The following is a 16,175-nucleotide window of genomic DNA, read 5'->3' as shown; positions in this document are numbered from 1 at the left end:
CTAGGAAGTATATAAGGCTAGATTTGAACAGGACTTTTGTGACTTGAGGCCAAGTGTTCTAACCCAGTGATCTTCTAAAGTCAATGTTGTGAAAAAAAACATTGAAATCTGGTTGTTAGAAACCCTAAATCCTAATTTAGACCATGAGCCTACCCTACATAGTTATGAATTTCTAATCCTGTTTCCCTCCCCTCCCCACTTAATTTGAAATTGAAAGTCTAGGATTTCAAATCCTACTGGGCTTCTAAGCATCATATGGGTGAGAGCTTCTGTTACTATGAAAGAATACTGACAAAAATGTTTTTAAATCATTTTTATTTTTTCCTGGGAGTGGTGAAGATATAACTTTTGGTTCTATCTTTTCTTGCTCCATACCCCAACTCTGACCAAGCTTTGACAAGGCCCACATCCCAAAAGGCACCAGTACACCATCCTGACATAATGACAAAATAGTTCTGCATTTTGTGATCTTTACTGAATGATCAATAACAATTTATTAAAACTTCCTCAATCCTTTATAGTCTCTCAATTTTAAATTTGATTACATGAGGAATACCTGTGTAGGGATAAGTTAGAATAATATTGAAAATTATCTCGACAGAGCAAAAAAAAAAAAATCATGTATTCAACAAGAATAGAAATCCACTGGAGGAAAAAAAAACCCAAACACAAATCAGTTTGGCTGGCATTAGACCTTATGATCAATTGATACTTATTCATACCCACTGTGGCCCAGTCTATTATTTAATACTGAAAAATGCCTGATTTGCTTAGGAGCAATCAAAAAGGCTTCCTAACGGAAAGCAAGCTTTCCCTGTTCAAATTCTTGATCACTCTTTTTTGCCTCTCTCATTGTATCTATGTGTATACATAAAACCACCTTTTTTCGTGTTTTGTGTCCCTGTCATTTGGCACAGTGGTTAACACATAGTTGTTGCTCAGTGAATGTTTGCTGAATTTAATGGAGCAAAAATGCCCCAACACATTGGAAGCTATGTCTTCCTAAACGCAAGTCTCCCTTCAATGGATCTTCACGATCTGAAGATCCCAGGCAACTTATTCATGAGCCTTTCACTCACTGAACACTAGGATACCTGGAGTGTTTTTTTTAATTGCTGCTTTTCAGGAGAAATGAGAACTTATTTTAGACACAGCCAGAAAAAAAAATGCTTCATACAAAAGACTGCAAGTAGGCACTGCACTGACTGAACAAAAACTTCATTTACCCTGAAATCAGCCAAATATATTTGTGGGCACTTGTGCATATAAAATCACACATCAAAGTTTCTTTATAATAAATCTTAAAAGTTAGTTACCATTAATGGAACAAATACTCATATGTGGGACTTTGAGAATGAGATGGATGAAAAATACAGCTGTACCCCTTTGGGGTAAAGGACTTTTTACTCAGCAGAAGCTCCCTGGCAAGTGAGTGATACAAGCACTGGGACTGTGCCCCAACAACTGAAGTTCATAGGAATGGCATCCTTTATGGACAGTAGAAACCTTTCATTAATACTCCCTCATGGACATCAGGCCATATTGCAACTAGAAAAGGGTAGGCTCATTCTCTTTCCAATGGCAGAAGGACCTTATTTAGATTTCCAAGCCCCAAGGAAACCCCTTGGGACTCTAATTTAGGAATCTGAGCCATGAGCATCCAAGACACCTGTAGTAGCAGGGGCTAAGAAAATAAAAATGACTGAGGATTACCATGGCTTTTTCTTTGGGGAGCTAGAGATAGAGATGGGAGGAAACCCTCAGCCTGTCCACGTTCTTGACTTGAGTCACCATAGGTCTACGATTTCAGGCATGGTGAGAAGAAAAAAGGTCCTAAATTGAACTATACTTGGCAGTATTAACAAAACTACACTAAAAGGGTTTAAGAAAAATACAGAAAAAGTGTAACTTAATTTTGTGCAAACTGAGCTTTATGTTGATGGCCCAAAACAGGGGCTGGGTAGTGTGGTGGGTAGTGTGGGTCTAAGGCCCAGGAGACCTGGATTTTGGGGACATGCATTTTTCACCTTTTCTGTGTTCCATTTAGTGAAATCTATAGGTCCCTTCTCAGAATCATATGTTTAAATGAACAAAATAAAAGACATCAAGTATAATGAAATGAAGATGGAAGCTCAATGACCCCTTGAAATCTTCCAAATTAAGAACCCCATTTTAGGACATCCTTAGGGTACATCCTAGGGGACAAGGTAAATGAAAAGTACAGCTTCAAAAGATTTCTGTCCTCATTTCTGGCAAGGCCATGGTTTTCATAAAAAAACGACGGCATATTCTCCTTCAGGAAAGTCAACTCAATCCTGTACTTGTAGACTTTAAAGTAGCAAGAGTCAACACAGTGTCTCTCAGGGTGTGTGAGGGTGTGCAGGTCAATTCTGATATTTTCAAAGGGAAATCATTTGGGGAACTAAGCACCATTCAGCTAGGCTCCTAGCACAGCAGCATCACTGATGTCCCATCTATGAACTTTGATTTCCTATGAACTTCTCAGCCATCTGGCAAAATGGCCAGGAACTATGGGAAGTAGAAGTCAGGGAGGTAATTAATGTCTGAGCCTACTGATGAGACACATAGAATAAGGTCAAAACAAGCTGACAAATCTGCTGGACCAATTCCCACACTCTGGACACCCATGTGGTAGCAGGATCTATTTTTTTGAACAGTTCATCCTAAAGAAAGCCAGATCCTCTCCTTCATGGGGTAAAAGGTCTACTCCCTAGCTCCTTTTTTTTTTTTTTTTTTTTTTTTTTTTGTGCATACTTTCTGGGATCCTATATACAATCCAAATAAGAGTTTCTGGCTGATCCAAATATCAGAGACTCAGAAGAGAAATATTATTCCATAGAATCAAAACAATTTTGGAGAGCTAGAGAAAGTCACTGGACATATTCTTTCAGAGCAGAGGTGTCAAAATATGGTTTAAGGGCTATAAGCAACCCACAACACTCTTCAGAGTGAGAAATATTTAACAAAATAAAATGTAATAGAACTTTTGCTGTTGTCGACTCCATTGGGGTTTTTTTTGGCAAAGATACAGAAGTAGATTGTCATTTTTTCCCCTCTCCAGTTTATTTTACAGATGAGGAAACTGAGGCAAACAGGATTAAGTGACTTGTCCAGGATCACACAGCTAGGAAATATCTAAGGATGGAGCTGGACTCATGAAGATGAGTCTTCCTGATTATAGGCCCAGTGTGCCACCCAATGCACCACCCTCCTGTGTTATATAGGTAATATTAACATGTGGCTTTCTAAGTCAATATGTGGCCCTCAGGGATCCTTATGTATGATTGATTCTCTTTCCAATTTGAGTTTGACACAACTTCTCTAAAGGTCCAATCTCCTCATTTGTCAAATCAAAAAACTGAGGGCCAGAAATGTCAAATGGCTTATTTAAAGTTATATAGCAAGAATGTTAAAAAAAAACAAAAACAAAAAAACAAAAAAAAAAAAAGGTTTACAATCTCATTATCAGTGGGAAATTTCAGAAAGCTTCTTTGAGTGGGTTAATTTTTATTAAACCCACATCTCTCAGATTAAAGGCACGTGTAGCTAAGGTAAATCTACAGCAGGAGTTCTAAAGCTTTTAGGGGGAATGGACCCTTTTGGCAGTCTGGTGAAGCCTTTGGACCCTTTCTCAGAATCATGTTTTATTGTCTACATTCATAATGGAGGGAAATACTAAATTTCATTTAGAGATTAATGAAAATAACAATGAAATTTGTTTTCCATCCAGGTTCACAGATTCCTGAAATCTATCCAAGGACACCTTGGAGGGTCCATGGACCCCAAGTTAAGAACCCCTAATAGTTTTGGGCTCAGCTGGAAACTCAGAATTTGAGCTTTACCACTAAAAATTATGAGCTTTCACCAAATCATTTACTCTCCCGGCACTTTGTCTCTGATATCGAATGGAAATGAAACATTTATGTGCCTCACAAGGAAGGAATGCTAATAAGAATAAACATTAAATACTGTTCAGTATTAAATTACAATAAGGATATACTCATTAGCCCACAAAATCATTAGACAAATTCATCCTTCCACTTTTAGATCACATTCAGGTATATTTAACAAAATCTACTTCAAGGCACCCTCTAAGATTCAACCTCCAGAAATGACCTCTGTCATTTGAGAATACAGATAGGGTGAGGCTCTGGACCTGCTAGGGTTGGGGTTGAAGGTCATCACAGTTCTGAGCTAATCTCAAATTCAAGAAATGTTTCAGATGCTTCTCCAACGAGAATACCAGAGTCTTCCTTCCTGTGGGAGTGTCTCTCAAATTCTCTTCTTGTCCCAAAGATTCCATGCTCAAGAGGAGCACTGTCTACCTGCCACTGCATCGCCACTGACTGCTGCTTTCCAGGTTCATGGGGAAAATCTGTCTGAAGTCAGAGGCATGAAAGATAATAAGAGGACCATGGGGAGGCCCTCAGTTCTCCTCATTTTATCATCTGAGTCTCTTCGTCAGCATCATAGAACTCATCTTCATTACTTTCACTTCCAAATGTACTCTCCTTGTCTTCAGACTAAAAAAGGGGGAGAGGGAGAGACAGAGAGAGATGGGGGAGGGGGAGAGGAAGAGAGAAAGAGAAGAAGGAAAGGAGGAAAGGGTAGAGAGAAAGAGAGAAAAAGACAGAGACAGAGGCAGAGAGAGAGAAAGGGAAGAAGGAAAGGAGGAAAGGGTAGAGAGAAAGAGAGAAAAAGAGACAAGAGACAGAGGCAGAGAGAGAGAAAGGGAAGAAGGAAAGGAGGAAAGGGTAGAGAGAAAGATAGAAAAAGAGACAGAGACAGAGGCAGAGAGAGAGAAAGGGAAGAAGGAAAGGAGGAAAGGGTAGAGAGAAAGAGAGAAAAAGAGACAGAGACAGAGGCAGAGAGAGAGAAAGGGAAGAAGGAAAGGAGGAAAGGGTAGAGAGAAAGATAGAAAAAGAGACAGAGAGAGAGAAAGGGAAGAAGGAAAGGAGGAAAGGGTAGAGAGAAAGAGAGAAAAAGAGACAGAGACAAAGGCAGAGAGAGAGAAAGGGAAGAAGGAAAGGAGGAAAGGGTAGAGAGAAAGAGAAAAAGAGACAGAGAGAGGCAGAGAGAGAGAAAGGGAAGAAGGAAAGGAGGAAAGGGTAGAGAGAAAGAGAAAAAGAGACAGAGAGAGGCAGAGAGAGAGAAAGGGAAGAAGGAAAGGAGGAAAGGGTAGAGAGAAAGAGAGAAAAAGAGACAAGAGACAGAGGCAGAGAGAGAGAAAGGGAAGGAGGAAAGGGTAGAGAGAAAGAGAGAAAAAGAGACAAAAGACAGAGGCAGAGAGAGAGAAAGGGAAGAAGGAAAGGAGGAAAGGATAGAGAGAAAGAGAGAAAAAGAGACAGAGAGACAGAGGCAGAGAGAGAGAAAGGGAAGAAGGAAAGGAGGGAGGGGGGAGAGAAGGAAGGAGGAAGAGACAGAGAGTACAGATAGAGAAAGACACAGAGATAGGAGTAGTAAAGGAATAGAATGGAGTTTCAAAAATGAAAATTAATATCCAAGCCATTTAACAAATAAATATGTTTAATGATCATTTTCATTCACCATCCCTGGAATTGGCTTTGAGAAAGCTAACAAATCATCTGTCATCTTTATTTCCCTGAAAATTTGTAGCAATGAGAACCCAAATAGTATTCCTAGATAATCTATCTCAGTTTATATGTAATAAGGTTATAGAATCCTTTTTCAAAGTCTACAATTGCATGTAAGAAGAGGAATGAAATTTTTATATTTTTATTAACTTTTTAAATACACATTTTTTTATGAATAATATTGGGAGAGAAAAATCAGAACAAAAGGGAAAAATCATGGGAAAGGAAAAAAAAAAACCTGAGAGAGAAAAAAAAAAACCTGAAAAAAGAAGTGACCATTTTTCCCTTCTGAAGTAATCCCCCTGAGATTAAGTGACTTGCCCAGGGTCACACAGCTAGGAAGTGTTAAGTGTCTGAGGCCAAATTTGAACTCAGGTCCTCCTCACTTCAGAGCTGGTGCTCTATCACTGCACTAGCTGCCCCAGGGAATAAAATTATTAAGGAAAATATTGATATACCTGTTCGTGGTCCAGTACTTGTAAAGATAAAGCTTCATCCCCCAACCTCCGATATGAGTATATGTGGAGATCAGATAGTGTTTCCAGCAAAGGTCTGTTTAGGGTTTCTGGCAACAATAAACTCATAAGTCCAGAAGACAGGCCAGCTACACCAAATACGATGAAAGGTAAAGACCACTGAACATATTTCTGTGACAGGGAAGGAGAAGAAACCCAGGGTGAATTTCCTTTTTAAACTATTACTGAGCACTGTTAACACTAATGACCCTTTATTTCATTCCTCTCCAGCACAATCAAACTTGTGGGGCTTTTTTCGTTTCTATGGGAACTGTCCATTGTGGGTAAAAATTCTTGAGCTATCTGGAGGTATTATTCAGTCAGAAGGATGATGTGAATGAATTTAGTCAGACAAAGGAGAGACTGCTCGGTGCAATTCTGACACACCTGAGTGCAGTTTGGGAATTATGAGTTTGTGGTTGGGATGGAGGCCTAAGTGTCCTCCTGACATTTTGGTGACTATTGCAGGAGTTGAGTCTTAAACTCAGTAGCTAAAAGAGCTTTCAAGTGTTTTCTACTGAACTGTTTTGGGTAGAAGGTAAGTACTTAAGTAATTATTAACTTCTGGCTCCTAGGCAACTAATTCCACCTAAGGATATACCTTAACCATGTCCTGCCACAGTCACGTCCTCCACACCACTCTGGTGATCAACGCCCCACTGGCTGGGCAGAGTGTCATCTCAGCACTGACCCTAGGCAGGACACAGGAAGTAACACAGGGAGTAAAGTGTGATATTAGGAAATGGATGAGGCTACTAATGTGGAACTGGAAACAACTTGAATTAGAGGCTCCAACTGGGTACTTCAGGTCCTAATCATTTCTCTGGGGGAGAGAGGGGAATTTATTTGATCAACCAAAAAATAGTTAAAAGGTCAAAAAGCAATAGAAGCTGAGTCTCTGCTGGTTCTTTCTGGTAAACAGACTAAACTTCCCTTACGTGGAACTTTACAACTTTGTGTCTCCTTAGATCTAACCATTATTAACTCAGGACTTCTACTGTGATGACGTTTCCTGCTGGTTTCCAATTTGAAATATTACTCCTTCCAAAAAAAAAGCAAAGAATAAAAAACAAAAAAAACCTCCCTTCACCCCCAGCCAGTACACACACTTCTGTAATGCACTAAATCCCTTGTGCCAAAAGACTGATTCTTACTCAGCCAGATCAAGAGAAAGGTGTTAAACAAGTATTTTCTTTCTTTTAAAATCAAAAGGAATAAATAGAAATACATAGGTAGAGATTAAAATATTCTAGGATATCCATCCAAAAAGAAAGGCATCATTAATTAATAGGTAGCTAGTGTCTGGTCCAGCTTAGCAAACAAAATATGGTATTTTGTGCTAATTTTGGACATATTTATTTGTGTATAAGAGATGTTTCTCCATACTCAATAAGGCACATAAATAAATGCCTTTCTGAAATGAATTAAATTACACGTGATTCTTTTACAGGGAAGGATAAAACAGAGAAATCCATAATGGAGAAGAATCTAATGAATGAGACATGAACTTATTTTATGTTTGTTTTTTTTCCCCTTTATTTCTATATAATGTCCCCTTTGCGTGATTGTTTTTAAAACTTCTTTGTTCATGTTGTATACTGAGTACATTTTTTAACAGGAACACTGTGACTCTTTTGTAGGAGAGATCTTAGATATGAGACATTTCCCTGGAGTTTTACTTTGAGCTAGTTCTTGAACAGAAATCAAGACAGACAGACAGATACATAGAGACTGAAAGAGAGACAGAGAGGGACAGAGAGAGAAAGCAAGTGCTTCTTGTTCTTTTTGGAGTCAGGTCTGACTTATCCTCAGAATGAACAGAGCTTCTTTTGTCACAGGGCCCCTATTACATCTTGCTGAGACCACATAGTGCAGAGGACAGAGTCACAAACTTGGAGTCTGGAAGACCTTGGAGTTCAAATTATGTCTCAAACACCTACTGAGTTGTGTGATCCTGAGCAAGTCACTTAAAACTTCTGGATCCCAATTTCCTCATTTGTAAAATGCCCTTTAAGATTCTTTCTAGTTCTAAATCATAGTTCATATGTACTTAGGGAAAGATGACATAATAAAACTCAAATAAACCAAAAGGTGTCCTGTTATTTTATTGACAGGCCCAAACAAGGGAGTGGTTCAAAGAAGTTATTTTAGAATTAACTGGATTCTTAGAATTCAATTAATCACACTGGTGGCTCAGTTAGCACCATTAGGAAAAACACTGAGAAAAACACTAGACTTCCTGCTATAAATCCCTTGGTTTAAAAAAAAATCATAACTGGGTAAGAAAAGAGGAGGCCCTGATATGAAATCACTGGCTTTTTAAAGTTGAAAGGGATCTAAAAGTTGTAACCTAACTTACTCATTATGGTTTAGAAATTTGGAAATGTTAACAGCAAAGCTGTGAACTCACTTCTACTTGCCCTAGCTGAACTGGCACTTAGGTCCACAAGAACAGGAATAGTTTTTTGGTCTATTTCAGCCAAATCCCCAAGGAGGTTTCCCTATCAAATTCAGGTTGTAAACAGACAGAATTTGGAATTAGAAAATAAAGTTCCTCATCCAATCTCTATATTTTAAAAATGAGACCCGGAGACTTTGTTAGCTGGTGAATGGTAGAAAGTGGGCCAGAATCTGGGTTTCCATACCCTCAATTTAGATTTCTTTCCTCTAATAACAAGGGATCTTTTTTCTCCCTATATTTCATGATAGTTTTTAGTTAAAAATTTTATAATAGCTTTTTATTTTTCAAAATACATACAAAGATATTTTTCAACATTCACGCTTGCAAAATCTTGTGTTTCAAATTTTTCTCTCTCCCTCCTCACCTCTCCCCTCCTCTAGATAGCAAATAATCCAACATAGGTTAAACATGTGCAATTCTTTTAAATGTATTTCCACATGTATCATGCTACACAAGAAAAATCAGATCAAAAGGAGAAAAAAGTGAGAAAGAAAAAAACAAGCAAACCACAACAACAAAGGTGAAAATACTATAGTGAGGTCCACATTCAGTCCCCAGAGTCCTCTCTCTGAATGTAGACAGCTCTTCTCCATCCCGGATCTATTGGAATTGGCCTGAACCACCTCATTCTTGAAAAGAGCCAAGTCCATCATGGTTGGTCATCACATAATCTAAAATCTTCTGTTTGTTTTTGGCAAGGTAATTGGGATTAAGTGACTTGCCAAACTCACACAGTTAGTGTCAAGGCTGAATTTGAACTCAGGTCCTCCTGATTTCAGGGCTGGAGTTCTATCCAACTGTGTCATTTAGCTGCCCCTATAACAAGGATTCTTAATCTTTTTGTGTATGTATCATGAAACCCCTGGGCCTCCTACTCAGAATAGTTTTAAATGCATAAAATGAAATTTTTAAAAAATGAAAAAAAACTTTATAGGATTAGAAAAAGAAGCATTATTTTTTATTGTTTTTTGTAAAAGAAGTATTATATTTAAGTGTAATTGTGAAACTGAAAAGTCAGGTAAAGCTGAGCATAATTTATCCAGTGAGCCAAAGATATTTGCTAACAATTTACTCCACTAAATAAATAAGAGTGTCAAACAGGTAATTCTGAGGTCACAGGAGGAAGGAATTGGCCTGAAATAGATGTGATCTCAATGGTAAATCCAGAAGCAAATATAAAATGGCAGCCTAAGAGAATACCTTTGGTTTAATGAAAATACTACCAAGCCACCATTGATAGGATACATTTGTATATTCATACATGTTTTGTTCTTCATGGATTCACTAATATTCTCTTTGGACAATAGGCTGTAGAATTGGAAAGGGCTTTAAGAGATCATTTAGTCCAACCTCCTTTTATGAGGTCTAGAAAAGTAAAGTGAATTTTTTTAAGGTCATAAGGTAGAAAACAAGAGAGACAGGATTTAAATTGAATGCATGTCTAAATTCAGTGCTCTTACTACTGCCTATCTACCCAGGTTATTTATACCTTCGGAATCTAATAATGTGCAACAAGAAAATAGTATTTACACACATATATTGTATCTAGGTTATATTGTAACACATATAAAATGTATGGGATTGCCTGTCATCAAGGGGAGGGAGTAGAGGGAGGGAGGGGAAAATTTGGAAAAATGAATACAAGGGATAATGTTTTTACTCATGCATATATACTGTCAAAAATTAGAAATAAAATTAAAAAAAGAAATAAACAGAAAATTCAGAAAAATAAATAAATAAGTAAATAAATAAATAAATTCAGTGCTCTTTTCAAGAATGTTATTCTTCTTTCCCTCTGAAGGAGGTCGGAATCAGGGGTCCTTTTGACATTCAACAGAACAAAGATGGAATTCTTGAGGAGAGGAGTTAGCTAATGCCCTCCTTAGCACAGAGCTCACTAATCCTCATCACAAAACTAGAATTGAGATTTAAAACAAGTACACAATCAATACTCCAAAAGGAAAAAGCCAAAACACAACTAAAAATCCAAGCCCGAGGAAAACAATGCTCATATATGTAGATTAAAAGTATCTCTTAAATATTTCTTCAGGTTCAAGGCAGAAAGAAAATTACTTCAAAAGCAAAAAATTAGGAAAGAGAAAGCCAAAAGGTACAAACCAACCAGTGAGGGAATGAAGGGAGCGATAATTCCACCAACTCGGGAAAACATGGAACACACACCTAGTCCAACATTCCTGAAATGAAAGATAAGAGTTTGCTTTTTAAAAGCAAAACAACAAATACATAGAAGCATTCAAAACAAAATTTCTTAAAAATTACACTGACTATGGGGTTCACAAATCCTGCAACTTTATAGGCACTATCATCTATAATATATTGAAAATCTTTTTCATAATCAATAAATATGTAGAAAAAGGGGAAAAAAGATAGATAAAAGTCTTGAACAGGAAAAAATATTTTTTTAATAAACTGGAAGATGACATGATTTTCAATGATTCAAGGAATAAAAAAAATGAAGTAAAAAAAGTATATTTCAATCTGAATTCATACTATTAGTTCTTTCTCTAGAGATAGATAGCATCATAAAGTTCTACAGAATTGTCTTGTATCATTATATTGCTAACTAATCATTCATAGCTGATTATCATAGAAAATTGCTGTTACTTTGTACAATGATATTGGTTCTGTTCAATACACTTTGTATCGATTCAAGTAAGTCTTTCAGGTTTTTCTGAAAACATCTTGCTCATCATTTCTTATAGCACAATAATATTCCATCACAATCATTTACTATGACTTTTTCAGTCACCCAACTGTGGGCATCATCTCAGTTTCAGAAAGAAAAAATAAAAAATTCACAAAAAAGCTGTTATACTTTTGTACTATAGGTCCTTTTCCTTTTCCTTTGATCTCTTTGGGAGACCGACCTTCAGAGTGGTATTGCTAAGTCAAAGAGCCCTTCGGGCATTGTTCCAAATTGCTCTCCAGAGCAGTAGGATCAGTTAGTTCACAACTCCACCAACTGTGCTTTTCTGACCTTTTCCCACATCCCCTCCGACATGTCATTTTAACCTTTTCTGTCATATTAGTTAACCTGGCAGGGTTGTTTTAATTTGCATTTCTTTAATCAATAGCAATGTAAGCATTGTTTTCCTATAATCCTTTCAAACTCAAAAAAAAAAAAAAAATCAACAACCGTTTATGAGCTGTTAAGATCCTTGGATACTGACACAATGTCTCTGGGCCTGTACCCAAATTTCTCAAAATGAGGATAATAGCAAGGCTGTAAGATTGGCAAAGCAATGCATATATTTTCACTCATTTGATCATCACGAAAGTTCTGAGAGACAGATAATGTGAATATTATTATCCTTATTTAAAAAATGGGAAAATTAAGAGGTGGAACAGATTCAATAATTTGTCCATAGTCACACAGATAGTAAGTAAATGTTAAAAGGATGGTTTGAATTCAGAGAATCTCCTAACTTCTGGTCTGATTCTATTTCTTCCCCATCACATTACTTCCCTTATTAGGACTTTAGAGGTTAACATCACCCCAGAAGGTGCTTTTGTGAAAGGTGGAAATATCTGCTATTATTTATCAACCACATGAAGGGACAAAAGAAATGCCTGACAAAAGATTGAGAGAGGCAAAATAGTATACCATTCATATTTGTAACAGACAATATAATTTTAAGAGGCTAACCTTGAAGAGAGCAGACCAGTATGTTTGCCAATAATAGTCTTGATTTTAAAAAACTAAGAAGTCAGTGGCAGCTAGATGCTGTTGCTCAGCTGTTTTTCACCTTTTTTTTTGTCTCTTTGTGACCCCATTTAGGGTTTTCTTGGCAAAGATAATGGAATGGTTTGCCCTACCTTTCTCCAGCTCATTTTACAGATGAGGAAACAGGCAAATGAATTAAATGATTTGTCCAGGGTTATACAGCTATTAAGTGTCTGAGGCCAGATTTGAACTTAGGAAGATGGGCCTTCCTGACTCCTGGCCTGGCACTCTGCCCACCTAGCTGTCCAATAGTAGCTTAGCCATAGACTATCATGAATAGAAAAGAACTGTGGGTTACTGTTAAGAACTACAAATAAAATACATACCAAAAATGATTTTTTCTTAAAAAGTTATTAATATATTTGAGCTATTACAATTACTAACTCCTGAAAATATTAACAATTTAATTGTTAATTAACAAGTGCTAACATTTATCTAGCACCTACTATGTGCCAGGCACTGTACTAAACACCTTTGACAAATATTATCTCATTTTAACAACCTTGGGAGGCAGGTGCTGTTATTATCCTCATTTTTACAGATGAGAAAATTTAACAAAGGTTAAATAAGTGATTTGTTCATCACATAGCTGGTTAAGTATATGAAGCTAGATTTGAGCTCTTATATTCCTGATGCTCTATCCACTGAACCACCTAGCTGTTTTCTCTTCAGGTGCTGGTTAGGATCTCATTTTTGAAACTAAGTTCAGATTAGAGCTCTGGATTTTAAGAGGGACATAAGAAACTATTATTCAAACATAATAGTGCTTGAAATTTACTTCTTGCTCACCTCTGCTCTTCTACTCCCTAGCTTCCCTCAAGGTTCAACTCAAGCATCACTTTTTACATGAGGTCTTTTTTGAATCCTCCATTTACAAGAGCCGCCCCCAACAACAAATTTATATTACTTTCAATGTATTTTGCATCGGTTATATGTGTAAAAAATTTTTTTGTCCTGATAGGACATCAGACTCTTGAAAGCAAGGATCATTTGCTTTTCATCACAGTATTCCTAGAACCTAGCCCTATGTATTTTGTACACAGTAAGTACAAAATAAAGCTTGTTGAAGTGAATCTCCAATAGAAAAGGCCAGATAATACAAAGAAAAAACATTCCCTTTTCCCCATTTACATTAGATACTTAGTCTACAATGTGCCTACAGGGTTCAAACAAATTTGTTTCCTCACCCCCATGACAACATTTTAAAGCCAGTTTTACAGGTTGAAAAATGTTGGATTGCCAATTATATGGCAGGTAGGTATTCGCCTGAAGCCTAAGAATCTCGAAGGAAGACCTTGCAACATAAACACTGGATGCCTGGACAATAATTCTTTGATGGACACTTACCTGATGACTGTTGGATAAAGCTCTGATGTATAGATGTAAACAATGTTAAAAGCAGCACTAATGGTCAGTTTTCCTAGTAAAGACAAAGAATGGCTGTTCACCACTGCAAATACTCCTGTATCTGGAAAAGAAAAGGCAACCCAATGTAGGAGATTATTAGTAAAGATAAAAATTCTCTTTTGAAGTTCACAATAATTTAGGAAAAGAATGGAAGGCTTTCAAGTCAATATCAAGGAGGAGGATGGTTGCAGTCTTTAATTTAGGGAGAAGACTCACAAATTAAGCCATGGACATTGCTTGCCTTCCAGTTGTATGCATTACAGCTTGCCCAGAGTAGCAGCTATTAAATGTGTTCAGGCTCCAGTTACTTCTGACCAATAGCAATTATCATTTGTAGCCTCCCTAGGAGTTGTCAGTTAAGATCATGAATAACAAAAATATTAAACTGAGAAGGAACTAACTTGTGCCTTCCTCATACTTGCTATATATTTAAGAATGCTAAAAAGAATTGCAATCTCACATTTGGAAGGGAAGGGAAAGAAAGGCGGGAGAAGGATAAACATTTATATAACATCTATAAAACACTATATAATATCTTGTTGTTCATTTTTAGTTTTGTCTAATTCTTTTTGACCCCATTTGGGGTTTTCCTGGAAAAGAAACTGGAGTGGTTTGTGATTTCCTTCTCCAGTTCATTTTACTGATGAGGAAACGAAGGCAAACAGTGCTTGAGGTTAAATTTGAATTCAGACCCAGCATAGTACTTATATAGAGACTATAAAATTTCAGGAGATGTTAATAATCATAATAGCAGCTATAATTTATATAGCACTTACTACATATGCTAAATCATGTGCTTTAAAATAGCTTTTAACATCTCATTTGATCTTCACAACAATCTTGAGATGTAGGAACTCATTTTATGATCTCCATTTTATAAATGAGGAAAATGAGGCAGAAGAGACTAAGTTATTTGCCCAGAGTCATCCAGATAGTAAACAGCTAAGGCTGGATTTCAATGGTTTCCTGACCCTAGGCCTACTGTCCCATACTTCACCATTAGACTGATTAGTACAACATCTACCTGCTCAAGAAAAATCTCCCTGTAACTCTCCCATCCAATCGTTACACAACTTTTGCTTCATACAAAAGACTTTGGTTAGGAGGAGATATGGAGGAGACATCATTTCCCTCAAGGGTCTATTTTAATGCATTCAGTAGCTACCATTATGGAAAACTCCAAAAAGAAAGTTTTCAGTGCAAAGTCCTTGGCAGTATCAAATGATTTAATGTCAGAAACAGATATAATTTTATCAGTGGAAATGACATTTAAGAAAATGCATTATCATCTGCCTTGCCTTTAATGTAAGGACAAATTGGACCCTTTCATTTTTCTTGTAGATGAGGCTCCCAGAGTCAAATGTGAATTCCTTGGAGTAGATTATATTATTTTTCTTTCTTGGGCACATTACTTAGCCTAGTGCCTGGCACACTGTGGGTGTTTTGGAAATGCTACTGTTACTGATCTATTATTTTCAGTCATGTCTGTGTCTTTGTGACCCCTTTTAGGGTTTTCTTGGCAAAGATACTGGAGTGGTTTGCCATTTCATATTTTACAGATGAGGAAACTGAGGCAAACAGGATCACACAGCAAGTAAGTGTCTGAGGCCATATCTGAACTCATGAAGATGAGTATTCCTGACTCCAAGCCAACACTCTAACCACTGCACTGCCTAGTGGCCCTAGTTATTTTTAATGCTTCCTCTTGAAGCCTTCTTTAACTAATCCTGCTCACTATGATAATTTCTATATACTTATGATCCCATAAACTTGTATATAACAATTTGTACTACAGAAAATTATCAGTTTTGATATTCTGTTTGGTTATTGCTTATATGAAATTTTAATTTGGTTCTTAGCTTAAATTCCAGGCTTTGAGAGCTGGGATAATATCCTTTGTTTTTTTAAGGATCTCTCAAGAGCACATAGAAGGTATCACATGGAAGAGGTCCTCAGCAACTATTTATTATCTGAGATTAGAGTGACAAAAATTGTTCTTGATCTCAAGGAACTTATAATTAGTGCCTTATACTTTTCTGTATCCTCCACAATACTTGGTCTGCAGGACATGCTCATCACTAATATTCATCCAATGAAATGGATGCCAGTGAGGGTCATCTTAGGGAAAGAAGCCATGGTTCCACTGATTCCTGATTTCTAGTTGGGAAGGAAGACAAAGCCTACAAAGAAAGGCTTGCTTCCAGGAATCAGTCACCATGGCATCTCATCAGGCGCCACCTTCTCTGCTTGGTTCTGAAATCAATCCTCATTTATTTTCAAGCTTAGATGGGCCAAACTCTGCCAACTGGGGCCATGTCTTCTCCTCTTGCCAAATTACCTGGAAAAGAATCCGAGCTCTTGCTTTGCATGCTTTGTGGAAAAAAAAATCCCCCCACAAAATCCACTATGGGGAATTCATCAAACAAGCAATG

General features: G+C 37.1%; 1 protein-coding gene across 4 annotated transcripts in view; it reads right to left on the bottom strand.

The window, feature by feature from the left end:
• Nucleotides 1-298: 298 nt before the first annotated feature.
• SLC22A15 (solute carrier family 22 member 15) overlaps nt 299-16,175 on the bottom strand; it is a 90,810-nt gene continuing 74,933 nt past the window's right edge. Inside the window, exons 9-13 of one of the 4 annotated variants that reach the window (XR_012481394.1) lie at nt 13,684-13,804; nt 10,714-10,786; nt 6,732-6,822; nt 6,074-6,262; nt 299-4,544 (exon numbers count right to left, since the gene is read on the bottom strand). Coding sequence is in view for 2 of the 4 variants with exons in the window: in XM_074263163.1 (XP_074119264.1) it covers nt 4,458-4,544; nt 6,074-6,262; nt 10,714-10,786; nt 13,684-13,804 (470 nt within the window). In the remaining 2 variants the exon portion in view is untranslated. The other 3 variants (XR_012481393.1, XM_074263163.1, XM_074263164.1) reach the window with 3 other exon arrangements.

Source organism: Sminthopsis crassicaudata, chromosome 4, assembly GCF_048593235.1.
Source record: "Sminthopsis crassicaudata isolate SCR6 chromosome 4, ASM4859323v1, whole genome shotgun sequence".
In the NCBI taxonomy this organism is placed as follows: domain Eukaryota; kingdom Metazoa; phylum Chordata; class Mammalia; order Dasyuromorphia; family Dasyuridae; genus Sminthopsis; species Sminthopsis crassicaudata.
Note: the sequence above shows the minus strand (reverse complement) of the source record. Positions and strands in the feature narration are given on the sequence as shown.